We start from the raw sequence: 18,346 nt of genomic DNA on the forward strand, positions 1-18,346 counted from the left end.
TGTCGATGGTTCATGGTGGGTAGGTGGTTGTTGTTGGTTCATGGTGGGTAGGTGGTTGTCGTTGTAGATTGATGGTGGGTAGGTGGTTGTCGTAGATTGATGGTTGGTAGGTGGTTGTCGCTGGTTCATGGTGGGTAGGTGGTTGTCGTTGGAGATTGATGGTGGGTAGGTGGTTGTCGCTGGTTCATGGTGGGTAGGTGGTTGTCGCTGGTTCATGGTGGGTAGGTGGTTGTCGCTGGTTCATGGTGGGTAGGTGGTTGTCGTTGGTTGATGGTGGGTAGGTGGTTGTCGCTGGTTCATGGTGGGTAGGTGGTTGTCGTTGGTTGATGGTGGGTAGGTGGTTGTCGCTGGTTCATGGTGGGTAGGTGGTTGTCGTTGGAGATTGATGGTGGGTAGGTGGTTGTCGCTGGTTCATGGTGGGTAGGTGGTTGTCGTTGGTTCATGGTGGGTAGGTGGTTGTCGCTGGTTCATGGTGGGTAGGTGGTTGTCGCTGGTTCATGGTGGGTAGGTGGTTGTCGTTGGAGATTGATGGTGGGTAGGTAGTTGTCGCTGGTTCATGATGGGTAGGTGGTTGTTGCTGGTTCATGGTGGGTAGGTGGTTGTCGTTGGTTCATGATGGTGGGTAGGTGGTTGTCGCTGGTTCATGGTGGGTAGGTGGTTGTCGTTGGAGATTGATGGTGGGTAGGTGGTTGTCGCTGGTTCATGGTGGGTAGGTGGTTGTCGCTGGTTCATGGTGGGTAGGTGGTTGTCGCTGGTTCATGGTGGGTAGGTGGTTGTCGCTGGTTCATGGTGGGTAGGTGGTTGTCATTGGAGATTGATGGTGGGTAGGTGGTTGTCGTTGGAGATTGATGTCGGTTGCATAGTTAGTTCCGGTTACGATGCGCATCGCCTTCTCGAACTGTTTGTCTAGACCAGTGGTTCTTAACCTGGGTTCGATCGAACCCCAGGGGTTCGGTGAGTCGATCTCAGGGGTTCGGCAGAGCCCCCGCCACGGAGTTCCGGACACACTTGAATTATTGTGTAAATTTGTGATGACACACACGGCCCGCTTGGCCATCACTGGCTGCAGATGATCATGCTACACTGCTTGGCCAATCAGCGCTGCGGGGAATTTAGTGCGTACTCAGTAGTCAACGTGTGACTGTTGTTGTCGTACGTCGTGTGATTTCTTTAATATTTTATCCATACTAACTATGTCGGGCAAAAGAAGAAAGTGGTCGGACGAATATGTACAACATAGATTCTCATGTATCACGGAACGTGATGGGAGTGAGCGTCCTATCTGCATGATTTGCAACGCCAAGTTGAGCAACTCTAGTCTTGCACCGGCAAAACTAAAGGAACACTTCTTGAAGCTGCATGGAGACGGGGAATACAAGAACACAACACTTGCTGAATTCAGGGTGAAGAGAGCCAGATTCGATGAAAGGGCCACTCTGCCTGCTCTTGGATTTGTACCTGTTAACAAATCGATCCTGACAGCATCGTACGAAGTTGCTTACCTGATCGCAAAGCAGGGCAAGCCACACACCATTGGTGAAACACTTGTGAAACCAGCTGCATTAAAGATGGCGAATCTGATACTCGGAACAGCGGCCGAAGGTAAATTATCCCAAATTCCCCTTTCAAATGACACCGTCAGTGACAGAATAGAAGACATGAGTAAAGACATCTTGGCTCAAGTAGTCGCGGATCTGATTTCAAGCCCGGCAAAATTCAGCCTTCAACTCGACGAAACCACAGACGTTTCTGATCTAAGCCAGCTTGCTGTTTTTGTACGCTATGTGAAAGACGACATGATAAAAGAAGAGTTTTTATTTTGTAAGCCTCTTACAACAACAACGAAGGCAGCCGATGTGAAGAAGCTTGTGGATGACTTCTTCAGAGACAACAATCTTTCATGGGATATGGTTTCTGCAGTTTGTACGGACGGAGCTCCAGTCATGCTGGGAAGAAAGTCTGGTTTTGGTGCGCTAGTAAAGGCCGATGCACCACACATCATTGTGACGCATTGTATTCTGCACAGGCATGCGTTGGCAACAAAAACCTTACCTCCAAAAATGGCAGAAATATTAAAAACTGTGGTGGAATGTGTGAACTATGTGCGAAAAAGTGCTCTGAGGCACCGCATCTTCAGTGAGCTGTGTAAAGAAATGGGCTCTGAATTTGAGGTACTTCTGCTCCATTCTAATATTCGGTGGTTATCCCGGGGACAGGTGCTGAATCGTGTTTTTGCCATGCGTGTGGAATTAGCCCTGTTTTTGCAAGAGCACCAACACTGCCATGCAGATTGCTTCAAAAATCCTGAGTTCATTCTCATTTTAGTGTACATGGCTGATATATTCGCAGCTCTCAATCATCTCAATCAGCAGATGCAGGATGGTGGAGTCAATATCATGGAAGCGGAAGAACACCTGAAGGCTTTTCAAAAAAAGCTACCGTTATGGAAACGACGAACAGAGAACAATAACTTCGCAAACTTCCCGCTTCTGGACGACTGTGCAAGTAAGATCGAAGATGTGTCTGGAATCGGAGATATTTCTGTATCCACGGAACTGAAGCAAACAATTGCCACGCACTTAGATGAGCTTGCAAAGTCTCTCGACGGATATTTCCCTACAAGAGAGTCATATCCAGCATGGGTGAGACAGCCGTTCACGTTTGCTGTTGAAACAGCAGATGTCAATGATGAATTCCTCGACGAAATCATTGAAATTCAGCAGAGCCAGGTTCAACAGCAACTCTTCAGAACAACAACGCTCTCAACGTTTTGGTGTCGACAAATGAACAAGTATCCAGTTATTGCTAAGAAAGCCCTGGATTTTTTTATACCATTTGTTACAACATATCTTTGTGAGCAATCCTTTTCGAGGATGCTGGACATAAAAACGAAGAAAAGGAACAGACTTTGCTGTGAAAATGACATGAGAGTGGCACTTGCCAAGGTGAAGCCACGCATATCTGAACTGATCTCTCAAAGGCAACAGCAGAAGTCACATTGATTTCCAGGTATGTAATTTGTTGTGAGTTTATGCATTGTGTTGGTTTTATTCTTTGAACAAGGTAATGTTCATGCACGGCTCATTTTGTGTACCAGTAAAAAACATATCTATGTCTTGAATTTGAAAAAAATCTCATTTTATTTTTCACTAAAGAGGGGTTCGGTGAATGCGCATATGAAACTGGTGGGGTTCGGTACCTCCAACAAGGTTAAGAACCACTGGTCTAGACGCAGCACTGCGTCTCATTAACCGTGAACAGGAGGTCAGCCGCCGTCACCGAGTGACGGGACGGCGGCCCCTCTCTACCCCGGGGGGGCCCTGGCGCAGGGCCACTTGGCGCGGTCTCCCCTTGCGCAATGGTGACGCGGGTCGTGGAGGCTGTTTGACCATACTTCGCTGCGCCGGTCATCAGTGCGGGTTGGTGCATGCGGCGAGCGTAGACGCCGGAGCATGGAAGTTCAGTACAACAATGGTGTTCGCTGCACCGTGACGCCTGTAGCTACGTTATCGCCGTGCGACATCAGGCCCCACGGTGTGCATTGCAGTCTCTGAGCCGTATTAACACCTATCTCTCGACCTCTATGGCCTCTCTATTTATATTCTATGAAGATGGGTCATTGCCCGAAACGTCCCCTATTTTTTTATTTTAAGGCCACGGTGTTATTGACGAATATGTCTGAGTTGTGTCAAGGCAACAGCAGCAGCAGCAGCGCGTGTGCTTGGTTTGTGTTTACACGGTGGAGCCGAGTTGACGATCGATGCTTTGCATCAACACGGCGAGTGCATTCCCACCATGATCGGTTGTGCAGTTATAGCAGGGCGAGGTTTTATTTCGTAAGGACGTACACACATCATCATTATCCTCATCCACAGTCGCCCGCGACGTCACACACCGCTCAATGAACTCACCCGCACTTAACACAACAGAGAGGTGGGTGGTTAATCGGAGACCGCAGCGGCCGTGATGGGGAGGGGTTGATGGTGAGCAGTTGACAGTCGGGGATCTGAACGACCCCCACTGTGCTCTGAACACCCAACCCTGGACACTGAGTCCCAGGCAACCCAGGGGCCGAGAGCGGAACGGAGTAGCCGTAGGCCCGAGCTGACCTCAATGCTTATTTAAACCCTCACCCGAATCTGGGCTCATACCTGGCCCTGACCGTCGTCATCATCAATCCGGATGGAGGTCTCCTAAAGTCGTCACCATCATTCACGGTCTCGTGATGCAACGATCCACCCAGCACCTGCACCCGATCCCATCTCATCGTTCCATCCCCGCCACTGCGGACGTTCTCTCCTGTCGCTAAGCAGTGACTCCGCGCTCATCAGCCATTGCCCCTTTCTCGCGACCTGCCCGAGCTTTGACCTTAGACGCGGAGAGGCCGTCGCCTTGACTCGACCGATGAGGCCGCGCACAGCCGTGCCAGTGATCGCACGGAGCAAGGCGCACAGGTGGAGAGACAGGCGTTGAAGGGAGTGAATTAATCACCTGTGCAGGTGAGGCAGGAGCGATTACACGACAATGATTCTGTACCCGCGGAGTCGTTCAGCGAGGCGGAGTTGGCGCGCACGATCCACTTCGTGTTTTATCCGCCGTGCCAGGTATTTATTTAGGAATGAACCAACGAGGAGAGGCCTAGAATCGGTTGATCTAGAACTACTCGTCATTGATGATATCTGCGGCGAGGAATCCAACTCAGGTTAACGGGTTCGGTAGCTCAGTGTGTTAACCAGTGCAACTCACCCACCCGCAAACACCGCACACAAAACTCGCGACTGATGTTAGCCGTGATCGGGAATCAAACTCAGGGAGCCGGGTTCGAAGGACAGCGTGCCATCCAATGTGCCAACGCTTCTCCACTCACACAAACTCACTCGCACACTACAAAGACAAACACACTCATGCACACACACTCATGCACACACACACTCATACATACACACACTCATATACAAAGACCCATTCATATCCGCACGCAGCACACTTATCACATGACTATCACAGTGTAATTATCTGCAAAACAATTGCGCCACGATGATGGTCGAAATGATCCCGCACAGCCAGAGCTCACCCGCCCACTCGTGGCTCCACGAGAGCTCTTTCTCCACGTCCCATGTGCCCGCCAAGTCTCCTCGGTCCAACGTCCCCGCTCGCTCCGCACGCCTCGTCCCAGACATCGCGGCGTCCCCGTGTGCCGTGTGCGCGGCTCTGAGCGGCGTCACGCGACGACTCCGGAGCTAGAGTCGCGCGGGGTTGAGGCGACTCGGGTTCCACGGAGCCGGGAGTGGCGCATTCATGCGGGGGATGTGACCCTGACCTTGACTCTGACCTTGATCCATCGCGCTGGCAAACCCACTGCTCAGCTGAACACGTCTCACGTGAACATTGCCGGTCTCATGGAGTGCGTGCCACGGTCAGGGTTCAAAGTTCTGATTGTGGCCATTGATGTGAATGTTTGGTAGGGTTAGGGGTAAGGCTTTTGATCAGGATTATGGTTACGATAGAGGAATGTGACAGAGCGTGATAGATTAGACCCATTAGGGTAAGTATAGGTAGGGGAAAGGTCAGGCCTAAGGTTAGGGTCAAGATTTTGGGTTAGAGACACATTTAGGTTTATTGAAGCAGACACCTGTCATGGCTATGCCTGGCAGGGTCGCGGTTCCAGGCGTGCCTGACATGGCGTGGGTCAGTATTGGGGGTTGTGTCCCGTAGGGTCAAGGGTTAGGATTAGTGTCAATCCCCGACCTCTACTTGAGCCGTGCCCAACGCTGCTCCGTCGCAGACCCGTCCGTCCCGTCGGCCTCTTCGACGGAGGAGACTTCCAGAGAGGCTCCCTCCTCGAGACCCCCTTCCCGAGCCCAGCTCTGCTGCTTCCCCGATCCAAACACCAGGTAGAAGAGAGCCCCGAACATGTTGATGGCAGCCGATATGAAGAACACCATATGCCACTCCTTCAGCGTGTCCTGCACGGGCACGCAAGCATGCGGGCAGGTTAAGATGAGTGATGTTCTTGCTACATCTATATAAGTGTTGGGTTTTACGCGCAAGAGACTGTTGCCCAAGTGGCGAGCGATGCATCGAGCGAATTGCACGGCAGGAGACTTGAACCGGCTGCAGTAGGTGGAGTCGAGGAGCCAACTTCACGAGCCGCTGCACACAAAGCGAGGACGTGGGATTGTAATATTGAACAGAAATAAAGACTCCAGGTGTGTGTTAACCGTCCTGCATCAGTTTACGCAAGCGGAATACTCGGTAAATCTTCTGGTAACATCTTTGTGTCTAGACACTTGTAGGGACTTGGCGAAGCCCGTGTGGCACCTGCGCCCTTTGAAGGATTTTCAGCGCTCCGCGCAGCGTTACCGTGACGGCTCGGGTTGTGGTTCTCACGTGTTCGGTCAGGTAGCCGGTGAGCGTCGGCGCCAGGAATCCCGGGAGGTTGTTGAAGGTGTTGGAGATGCCCAGGAGCACGCCGGCGTACCTACGCAGGCACGCGCCACAATCGCCGCCAAGGGTTAGGACTTAACGCCGCTAACGTCACAATTTGTTTTGTGGGTTAAGCCGACTTAGTGACCGAATCCAACAACTATGATGAGCCACGGTATTGATTACCGAGCCGTAAGTGTTAAATGAGCTTCTTGTCTAATGTGTGTACCTGTGTGTGCTCTACAGGTGTTACATAATTTAGTCCGCTGAGTGATGCAATCTTGTGGCGTGTGTGTTTTTGAGTTGCTAGCACATAACCGAGCCCGTGTCGTAAATCATTCATCAGAAACCGGCCTTGCGGCTCAGTAGGAGAGCGAGCGGCTTAGCAGGAGAGCGGAATGTTGCCAGTTCTAATCCTGGTTGGGGTTTAACTCAGCCCATCATCCCTTCCTCTGGCGTAAATAAAATGTATGTAACTTTGTGGAGAAGTCAATAGTAGTGGTTGTCCTACGAGACTCGCCCCCGCCATCGGAATGTAGAGTTTCCACCACTGGCTCAGGGATGTAAATAGGCGTTGAGTGTCAGCTCAATGTCAATGTGTGCAGGGGACCGCCTTGAACTCATGAGAGGCTGGCAAGGCCCAGAGCGCACCCCGTGTGTGGTTCCTGCTCGCGTCTCTGAGTCGTCCTCTCGCCGTGAGTCACAAGTCGAAGTATACAAGTTGAACTTCTTTTGCACCGTACGTAGCCAACCGTGTGAAGTCACCACTCTGCATTTGACGTGGCTGCCATTGAGGCCGTGGCGGTGGAGGCTGTGGCTGTGTCTCACTGGGGCGCGATGTCCAGCTGGTTGATGCCACAGCCCGCTGTGGTGAAGGCCCCGAAGGCCACGGACAAGGTGAGGAAGGACACGGCGAGGAGGTGGTTGCAGCCCACAAAGCCCGAGGCCACGAGGCACAGGGAGGGGACCGCGAGGCCTGGAGGAGTCCGTGACACAACAACAACATATGACTCCACAAAGAATGTCACGCCCAGCCTAATACACACACGGCAACAGCCGTTCTACAACAGTCAAACCAATACAACACAGCCCAACACAGACGCGAGGCTCCTCAACACAAGTGATCGACCAAGCTACTCAGCAACACGGAACACACCCAAAAAAACCACACACAACAACAACACAACAACAACAACGCTCAACACAAAGGACACGAATCATTCTTGCGACAGGAAACGACTTTACATAACGCCGCGAGGATGGCGATGATTGATGATCGTGATTGATTGATGACAACTGATTGATGATTTAATTGCTGACGCTGATGGTAATTGGTTCATGATGTTTTGATGGTAATTTGCGAATGATGTTAATGATGGTACTTTGTTTGCTGACGATGTTGATGGTAATTGGTGGATGATGATGATGACGATGGTAATTAATAGATGATGATAGAAATATGTTGCTGTTGCTGATATTTGGTGGCTGATGATGGCGATGGTAATTCATTGTAATGATGATTGGTGACTGGTGGATGATGATGGTTCGTAGTGAAGGGAGGGAGGAGGCTGGCACCGAGCGTGGTCGCGACTTTGCGGATGGCGGTGATGGAGAGGAGGCCGCGGATGCGGAGCGCGTCGGCGGCCATTCCCCCGGCCACAGTGAACACCCAGCCAGCCAAGTAGGGCAGGGCCGACAGGAGGCCGTTCTGCCGGGGTCAGGCGCGCCACGTGGATACACCGAGGGTTAGACGCGCTGGGATTCGATACAACGCACCCTGCTGTCACACACCATAGACAAATATAGTCTTCACAGATTTTTGGGGCGAGTGCTGTTAGCGAGCACCTATCAAGTCCGGCACGGTACACGAGGTGGTGGGTGGCCAACACCACGCCCGGCCGCCTTTGTCTCTCCAGTGGTGATGTTTACACATCGCACCAGGTACTCATTTGAGGCTGAGTCGACCTAGGTGAGGTCCAGGAGCAGTCCAGGTAATTGTCACATGTTTGCCATGAACAAAAATGGAACTTGGATTGTCATGTTCGTGGTGCAGTGCACCGTCCGCCACGCCACCGCCACTGCTGATCTGCCCCACGACCATGCCCCATGCCCCACGACCATGCCCCACGACCATGCCCCATGCCCCACGACCATGCCCCACGACCATGCCCCACGACCATGCCCCATGCCCCACGACCATGCCCCACGACCATGCCCCACGACCATGCCCCATGCCCCACGACCATGCCCCACGACCATGCCCCCACGTCACCTGTTGCATCTCATAGTGCAGCACGGTGCTCATGTAGGTGGGCAGCGAGGTGAGCAGCACGTAGAAGCCCCAGCCTGAGCAAAACATGGCCACGTTGATGGCCCAGAGAGGCATGCAGGTCCACACGTGGCGCCACGGTATGGACGTGCCGTGATTCGCCTGCCACGGGGGCCCGGGAGTCGGTGAGGAGGGAGGGGGGGCACCGTTTACTCACTCACCCGGTGAGCGCACACTCACCACCCACCACCACCGTAGCCCAACTCTACGTGGAGGCAACAGCGAGGGTCGATGGATCACACTCAGGTGTTGAGAAACCCCCTTCCCGTGGGCGTCGAGGGCGTGGCGTACCTTGGCTCACTGGGAGAATGCACTCTAGCATAAAAGTTGACTCATATCATCTGACCTATCTGTATGGGATAGAGTGTTGCCTCCTCGCATACGTGGGATTTCGCCGGGTGCTCCGGTTTCGTCCTACGTGTGTAAACGATCATTAAGTGGCTAAACACATCGTGACTCATGCGCTCCTCCGTGTTTGCCGATGTGCAATGTAGTTGCATAAATGACGCTGCTTATAGATACACTCAATATTAGAATTATAAAAAAATACAATACCATTATTGCACACCTCCATCACCACCACGCGGGAGTGAGGAGCGTCGCTCAGGTGAGTAACAATCATCCAGGTGATGCGACCACGCCGATGGAAGATTGGACGGAGGTACGGGTGCAGCACGAGACGACAATGCTGATGGTGGCGATCATGATGATGGTTAAATTAATGAAGATAGTGATGATGATTATGATGGTGTTGATAAATATGTTGATTATCCTGATGATGATATGCGAGATGACGGCGGTGATGATTATTATGATGTTTATGCTGATGGTGATGAAAATTCGTTCTATGAGAATGAGGATTATTTGATTATGTTGTTGATGATGAATATTATGATAGCGATAAGCAAGATAATGATGTTGATGATGACGAAATCAATATAAATGATCATTATCTTGATAAAGCTGGTTCTGCTGCTGCTACTGATGATGATAATGATGGCGATGGTGACGATGGCGATCATCACGACCTGCCGCTCCGCCTGCAGCGACTTGAGGATGAACTCCCGCTCTTCGGCGGAGATGCGCGGGTGCCTCTCCGGGGAATCGAACGCGAAGAGGAACCAGACGATCGACCACAGTAGCCCGGTACCTCCTGCAGGGCAGACGACACCAGCAGGGGCCGAGCCTCGGGTCTCACTCCAGGCCAAATCTCGCTCCAGGTCAAACCTCACTCGAGGTCAACTTTCAAGTGCAGTAACCCTGGTCAATCGACTGATGGAAGAGGGCCTCCCCATGCCATACGGCTCATGGTTGGTGTTGGCGGAGAGCATGGAAGTACGGTACAGTAAGACAATTGTTCTGTTCTCTGCTGTTCATCATACTTCCCCGCAGTTTGTATTTAATAACGCCTGCCATGCTGGTTATTCGCCCATTCAAGTACGTTTCCAGGCTCAAGTCTGCTTAGCTTCCCAGATTGGATGAGACCGGTTGCGTTCTGGGTGAGCTATGAACGTTAGAAAAAGGTCAAGTCTCACTTAAGCTCAAATCTAATCTCAGGTGAAATCTGTCCGTGGGAGGCACCACGGTGCAAAGTGCTCCGCATGCCCCCGTGCCCTGCGACTCCTCGTACCGAAGATGTAGAAGATCCAAGGCCACCCGAGCTTGTCTGCGATGATCCCTGACAGCGGCATGGCCACCACGGTGCCGAAGTGTCCACCTGGACGTGGCACACGAGGGGAGTGGCGTGGAGCAGCTCTGAAGGTGGAGCGCGGTAGTGGTGGTGCTGATGGCGGTGGTGGTGGTGGCGGTGCTGATGGTGGCGGTGGTGGCGGCGGCAGTGATGCAAATGGTGGTGGTGGAGTCGGCTGTGTGTTCTTACCGGAGTAACAGATGCTCATGAGGGTGCTCCTCTCATACGGAGGCGCCCAGAGCGCCCACATGGCGTGCATGGTGGGGTAGGTCACGCCCTGTGGACGACACGAGGTCCCCGCAGTTCTACTAACAACTCAATCCGATAGCTCAACTCTACATCTCAACCCCACAGTTCGACCCTACATCCATAATCATCTCAACCACCATCTCAGCCACCTCCATCTCAACTACCATTTCACCGACCACCACAGTCGCAAGAGTCCTCACTTCTCCAAGCCCTTCCAGGACGCGCACGACCAGGAGCCACGGGACCCCGAAGTGTGCGGCAATCGGCGTAAGCAGCGTGAGCACCGTGGTGCAGGTGACGCCGACCCCAAACAGCAGCTTCCCACCGTACCTGCCTGCCAGGTAACCCCCAGGAACCTATGGGGAGGAGTGGGAGGGGGCGAGCGGAGTTAAGTGGGGTGGAAGAGGCAAGGCCTTCGAAAGGTTATTGGAGGGCCGAATCAATGTGCAAGATGATGCCCGCTCAGTATTTTGAAGCACGCATCCGATTTGAGGCAGGGGGCAAACTTACTAAACAAACGCTGCTGGAGAGATGGGGTTTAGCGGTGAGGTGGAGTGCAGCGGTGAGGTGGAGTGGAGGTGGAACAGATGGAGCAGGTGGAGTGGGAGAAGCGAGCAGGGCGCACCTGTGTGATGATGTAGCCGTAGAAGAAGGAGCTAAGGATCCACCCCTGGATTCGCGAATCCCAGTTGTAAATGGTGACCTGGGCGGGGAAGGGGGGAGTCAGATGCAGGAAGGGTTGGGCAGAGGTGAAGGTCAGAGACAATGTGGTGTACATGAGGTGAAATCAAGCTCAGGTTAAGGGTGGGATGCGTAAAGTGAGGCTCGGGCTCAGGGTGAGGCTTGCGGTCGGGGCGCTGTGTGCAGTGCGCGTGTCTGTGACGCACAGAGGGCAGCTGTGCGGGGTGGCTGCCGTTTAAGGGCGCGGGCTGCGGGCAGTACGCGCTGCTGTTGTCCTGGTGTGCAGCCCCGGTGCTGTTCACCATGGCCACCATGGCCACGCTGAGGTTCACGCGCAGCGCGTACACCAGGGCCAGTCCGACGAAGCCCAGCGCGGCGAGGATGTGGCGAGACCGGCAGCCGCACCTGCGGCCTGGGGCCAGGATCACGCCCATAGCACGCACCCAACCCATAGCACTCCGCATCCTACACATAGCACTCCGCACCCAGCACTCACCACTCACTCAGCATTCACCTTGGACTCATCACACCCATCGCACTCTCACCACACACCCAGCACTCTACAACTCATCCCGCACCCAGCAACCAGTACGCACTTGACGTCCACAGGCAGTCCGCACTCAGCAGCAGACAGCGCCATGCAGTGTGCACTCGTGCAGGGTCCGAAGCGACCGCGTGTCTCGAGCCCGCGCGGACACAGTGGACGTGTTCATCCGAGAGGGAGGGAGGGAGGCGGCCGAGAGCGACGCCTAAGGTCAGGGGGCAGTAGAGGAGAATCACCACTCACCACTCACTCACCACTCAGCCATCACTCACCACTCACTCACCACTCAGCCATCACTCACCACTCACTCACCACTCACTCGCCACTCACTCACCACTCAGCCATCACTCACCACTCACTCACCACTCAGCCATCACTCACCACTCACTCACCACTCAGCCATCACTCACCACTCAACCATCACTCACCACTCACTCACCACTCACTCACCACTCAGCCATCACTCACCACTCACTCACCACTCACTCACCACTCAGCCATCACTCACCACTCACTCACCACTCGCTCACCACTCAGCCATCACTCACTCACCACTCAGCCATCACTCACCACTCACTCACCACTCACTCGCCACTCACTCACCACTCAGCCATCACTCACCACTCACTTACCACTCAGCCATCACTCACCACTCACTCACCACTCAGCCATCACTCACCACTCACTCACCACTCAGCCATCACTCACCACTCAGCCATCACTCACCACTCAGCCATCACTCACTCACCACTCAGCCATCACTCACCACTCAGCCATCACTCACCACTCACCCAGCACTCACCACTCAGCCATCACTCACTCACCACTCAGCCATCACTCACCACTCAGCCATCACTCACCACTCACCCAGCACTCACCACTCAGCCATCACTCACTCACCACTCAGCCATCACTCACCACTCAGCCATCACTCAGCCATCACTCACCACTCACTCACCACGCAGCCATCACTCACCACTCAGCCATCACTCACCACTCAGCCATCACTCACTCACCACTCAGCCATCACTCACTTACGACTCAGCCATCACTCACCACTCAGCCATCACTCACCACTCAGCCATCACTCACTCACCACTCAGCCATTACTCACCACTCAGCCATCACTCACCACTCAGCCATCACTCACTCACCACTCAGCCATCACTCACCACTCAGCCAATACTCACCACTCACTCAACACGCAGCCATCACTCACCACTCAGCCATCACTCACCACTGAACTGAATAATGAAAAGTGTGGTGCCACGGCCACGGAGCAACTCTGCCAGCACCGCGACTCTCCCCTGGCCCCACACTGAGCACACACAGTGAGCACACACAGTGAGCACACACAGTGAGCACACACAGTGAGCACACACAGTGACCACACACAGTGAGCACACACAGTGAGCACACACAGTGAGCACACACAGTGACCACACACAGTGAGCACACACAGTGAGCACACACAGTGACCACACACACTGAGCACACACACTGAGCACACACAGTGAGCACACACAGTGAGCACACACAGTGACCACACACACTGAGCACACACACTAAGCACACACAGTGAGCACACACAGTGAGCACACACAGTGACCACACACAGTGAGCACACACACTGAGCACACACACTGAGCACACACACTGAGCACACACACTGAGCACACACAGTGAGCACACACAGTGACCACACACACTGAGCACACACACTGAGCACACACAGTGAGCACACACAGTGAGCACACACAGTGACCACACACACTGAGCACACACAGTGAGCACACACACTGAGCACACACAGTGACCACACACACTGAGCACACACACTGAGCACACACAGTGAGCACACACAGTGAGCACACACAGTGACCACACACACTGAGCACACACAGTGAGCACACACAGTGAGCACACACAGTGACCACACACACTGAGCACACATACTGAGCACACACAGTGAACACACACAGTGACCACACACACTGAGCACACACACTGAGCACACACACTGAGCACACACACTGAGCACACACAGTGAGCACCCACACTGAGCACACACAGTGAGCACACACAGTGAGCACACACACTGAGCACCCACACGCAGCGCACACACTGAGCACACACACTGAGCACACACACTGAGCACACACACTGAGCACCCACACGCAGCACACACACTGAGCACACACACTGAGCACACACACTGAGCACACACACTGAGCACACACACTGAGTACACACTGAGCACCCACACTGAGCACACACACTGATCACACACATTGAGCACACACTGAGCACACACACTGAGCACACACACTGAGTACACACTGAGCACACACACTGAGCACACACACTGAGCACACACACTGAGCGCACACACTGAGCACACACACTGAGCACCCACACTGAGCACACACTGAGCACACACACTGAGCACACACACTGAGCACACACACTGAGCACACACACGCAGCGCACACACTGAGCACACACACTGAGCACCCACACGCAGCGCACACACTGAGCACACACACTGAGCACACACACTGAGCACACACACTGAGCACACACACTAAGCACACACACTGAGCAACCACACGCAGCACACACACTGAGCACACACACTGAGTACCCACACGCAGCGCACACACTGAGCGCACACACTGAGCACACACACTGAGCACACACACTGAGCACACACACTGAGCGCACACACTGAGCGCACACACTGAGCGCACACACTGAGCGCACACACGGAGTGTCCTGGCGGGGGATTGCCTGGCATGACGGGTTTTCATCCGAAGGGTCCCTAGGAGGAAAGTCCCCCACGGTTTCCAGGTGCCAGGAGATTGGCCGTCCCTCGCAGGACAGGTCACATTGCGGTGCCCCTGAGTTGGATTAAAATTGTATGGGCGCAAAAACGTTCACTGGGCCAGCCGCAATGAGTCATTCACGACATCGGGAGGGGCTGGGGGTGGAATGTTAGGCAAGAAGAGCAGACCATGAGGTTAGAATGAATGAGTACGGGAGAACAATGGGGACGTGGAGCAGCAGCACTCCCCGTGGCACAAGGTCCAAGTGAGCGATAATGTGAGGGTTAGGCGCACCATTGGCCCACTCCCTGCCGTCCTGCCTTCTCGAGCCGCTCGCAGCATCCGTGTGATGCCAGCGAGTGCTGCTACGAGGCAGTGATAGGTAAAGTTTTCTCTCGTTCTCCTCCTTCCGACTCTCACAGCGTCCGTGCGACGCCGCGAGTACAGCTGCGAGGTACGTGAAAGAACGTCTGAGTGTCGGGGATTTGGGTAACAGTAGGCTAGGCTCTTCTCGCAAAATATTCCCTCCGGGCAGTGCGGGGTTTGCACCACGAATAAAAGTTAGCACAGAGCATGGCTGTGGTGTCTGTGACTCCTGTGTGGAGCGGCTGCGTGGGGGAATGCGCGGCGAGGGTGAACGCGGGGCCGCAGCGCGCACGCGTTAAGAGATGGTCGCCCGCAGGTGCGAGCGCCTTCGTACCACCCCCGTTAGCTGTGGTGTGCACGGGTGTGTGGTTTAACTCCGTGTGGCTACGAGCCAGCAGCACGCGCTCGCGTGGGGGGCCCCATCACTCCGTCGGTGGGGGCCCGGCGGGAGCCGACCCACGAGGTGGAGGAGGGAGCGGAACGGGTGGACGTCGCGCCCGACCTGCCTAGCGAGGGCGGTGGGGTGGACGTCGACCCCCACAAAATCAACATCGCCATGACGTGGATCAGACACGGATCAGACACCGATCAAAATATGCACACGATACTTGAAGAGTGCAACGCTGGAGCGCAAAGTAGCGTGGGGAAGTCCACACTTGGAATTACACCGAGTCAGGAGGAGGAACTCACGGGATAGGATTTCGAGGGAGGGTGCAGCGAGGAGACCTCAAAGCGCAGACACCAAAGTGAGCTCTCATCGCCGCGACTATCCGTGACGATTACAAGCTGTGCATGCCAGTCTACAAGTGTTTACAACAACTGGCACTGTCGCACCTGGCCGGTACGTGACGGTACAGTACCAGTTTCCACCGATCCCAGTTGTCAGCAGCTGCGGTTGGCAGCGCGCGATCAACTCACCACACCAAGGCGACATCGGGGTGACGCCTCACACAGTTTTACGGCGTCCAACCATCGACTCACCTACCCACTAACTCACCCACACATCCACTCTTTGGTTCTATTCGGCAAAGTCGCGTAGGTAAAAAATAAAACAACAAAAATCACGACGTTTCGGCCACAACACAAGCGGCCTTCATCAGCTGAAGGGACCAGACTATCTCGAGGACAGCGCTGGAGTGAAACACAGCCAAGCTCCAGCGCTGTCCTCGAGACAGTCTAGTCCCTTCACCTGATGAAGGCCGCTTGTGTTGTGGCCGAAACGTCGTGATTTTTGTTTTATTTTTTACCTACGTGACTTTGCCGAATAGAACCAAAGAGTATGGATCCTTGCAGTCACGAAAGCTTCAAATCTAGAATCCACTCACTAACTCACCCACTCGACATAATCACTCACCCACTCAATAAATCACGCATCCACCCACCTAACCACTCGTATACGCACCCACCAATCCACTCACCCACTCAATAACCCACCCACTCACCCCCCCACCCAATCACTCACCCACTAAATCATCCACCCACTCGCACACTTCTCGGGCGTCTGGAACACGCGGCCGCCCACTGTCCGAGATGTCACTGTCATCAAGTTTTGCAGGACGGAAATGTTCTATAAAGTTTAAAAGGCATGGCCATAGCTATAAACCCCCCATGTAATTGGTATTGCCCAAACATCCCAATGCAAGACCTTCCTGAAACATACCCTTTGGACTCATTGTAGCTTTCCTGGGTAAATAAGTAGTGTTTTTTTATTATTATTTCTATTATAATGATGCAATTATCAAATGTACATGATTATTATCAGCAACATTAGCAACATCATACCCTCACCCTTGAGACTCAAAAACTCCCCACGCTCATCGCGGAGCGGGTAACCTGACATCGCATCGCGCTGGCACACAACCGAGACCCCGGTCACAAGTCTCCGCGTCATGAGTCTTCGCGTCTCGGTTCGTGCTCCGCGGTTTCATTTCTCATTTCCGCGATGATGGAGGTGAACTCGCTGCTCTATCACCGCAGCTCCACCAAGACCCCACGCTGTGATGCTCAACCCCCCTGGGTCTAACAGACGCAGGGGTCACGGGGAAATCGACGTCAGCGAGCGAGTGCCTTAAGGCGCCGATGCTGCTCGTGCCGAGTCCCGTGAGAGATCACGGGACTCGTGGGAGATCACGGGGTGACGCTCAAGTCCGCGACCGTAAACTGCGATTACGAGGCCGTAAACGCGGCGAGAAGAGCCGCGGTCAGCGATCGGCTCACACCACAGCCTCTCACGGGACGCTGTCAACACACGGACCCTCCACACCCCCTCTACTGCCCTCTCTCCTGTCCAAGTCTGCGTTCTCTCTTTGCTTCTCTCTCTCCTCTATCACTCACAGTCCAAACCTCTCTTTCCCTACCCCATTTCCCCTCTATAATTCTGCCCCCTCGTCCCCCCTTTCCTAGAACGTCCTCTCGCCAAACTCCCCCCCCCTCTCCCCGTCTCCGTGGACAACAGCGCCGATGCCCCGCAGCGTCTCCCACAGACGTCGTGCTGTGAGGGGGGGGTGCAGCACGAGCAGCCGTGCCCCCAGCCCTGGAGCTGCCCTGCAAATATAAATAATCCTGCCCCGGTGGATGACAAGGACAGAGGTCAAACAGAGAATGACTGAGATGATGATGATTGGATCATGATGACGATCGGATGATAGTAATGATAATTGGATGATGAAGAGAATGAGTGACGCGATGGGGATGACCTCACCGTTTGTTATGGGCTCAATGACCGGGATATCATCTCGGTACCCAGAGTCTCCCAGGTCCCCTTCGTCCCCCGAGTCCTCTCGGTCCCCCGTCTCCGTCGCTCGCTCACCGCGCCTCCTCCCGGACATCGCGTGGCGTCTCCGCGTGCGCTGCGCGCGACTCTGAGCGGCGACTGCGGCGCGCGACACCGTGACCCTCTCTCCCCCCGACCTCCCCCCGCCCCTGCATCCCTCCAGGTGGTCACGCCTGGGGATTGAACTCTACTGCAGTCACCTGTAGCCGGCTGCGCTGGTACCACTCTCACCCACATTGAGCACCTCCGATTAGCACGGTTGGCTGCGCACGTATAAACATTCAGGTCCACACTACCCGCCGCTCACGTGCACCTGCCCGCACTGAGCTGCCATACATTTATTCACTGCTGCTCAATCACTCGGATGACGTTTGGGGCGATGCCGCAGTTTGATCAGAAGTGCAGACTCTCACGGACAACTACCTCCGCTGGGTGTGCAAGATTGTGTTGGGGAAATGTGGAT

General features: G+C 54.2%; 1 protein-coding gene across 3 annotated transcripts; it reads right to left on the reverse strand.

The window, feature by feature from the left end:
• Positions 1-3,803: 3,803 nt before the first annotated feature.
• Positions 3,804-18,007, reverse strand: LOC116942536 (sialin-like). 3 transcript variants are annotated; one of them, XM_076067164.1, is made up of 12 exons: positions 17,812-18,007; positions 11,582-11,787; positions 11,320-11,397; positions 10,895-11,050; positions 10,635-10,722; positions 10,386-10,472; positions 9,784-9,908; positions 8,699-8,857; positions 8,002-8,134; positions 7,255-7,402; positions 6,391-6,481; positions 3,804-5,966 (listed from the first exon to the last, which is right to left on the reverse strand). In XM_076067164.1, exons 1-12 carry the CDS (start codon positions 17,936-17,938, stop codon positions 5,751-5,753), a joined length of 1,614 nt encoding a protein of 537 aa, XP_075923279.1. In that variant the 5' UTR covers positions 17,939-18,007; the 3' UTR covers positions 3,804-5,750. The 3 variants fall into 3 exon arrangements, with proteins under 3 accessions (XP_075923279.1, XP_075923280.1, XP_075923281.1); XM_076067165.1 differs by lacking the exon at positions 17,812-18,007 and adding an exon at positions 11,972-13,293; XM_076067166.1 differs by lacking the exon at positions 17,812-18,007 and adding an exon at positions 13,157-13,289.
• Positions 18,008-18,346: the final 339 nt, after the last annotated feature.

This window comes from Petromyzon marinus, chromosome 15, assembly GCF_048934315.1.
Source record: "Petromyzon marinus isolate PM22_M1 ecotype Great Lakes invasive population chromosome 15, UKy_Petmar_22M1.pri1.0, whole genome shotgun sequence".
NCBI lineage: Eukaryota > Metazoa > Chordata > Hyperoartia > Petromyzontiformes > Petromyzontidae > Petromyzon > Petromyzon marinus.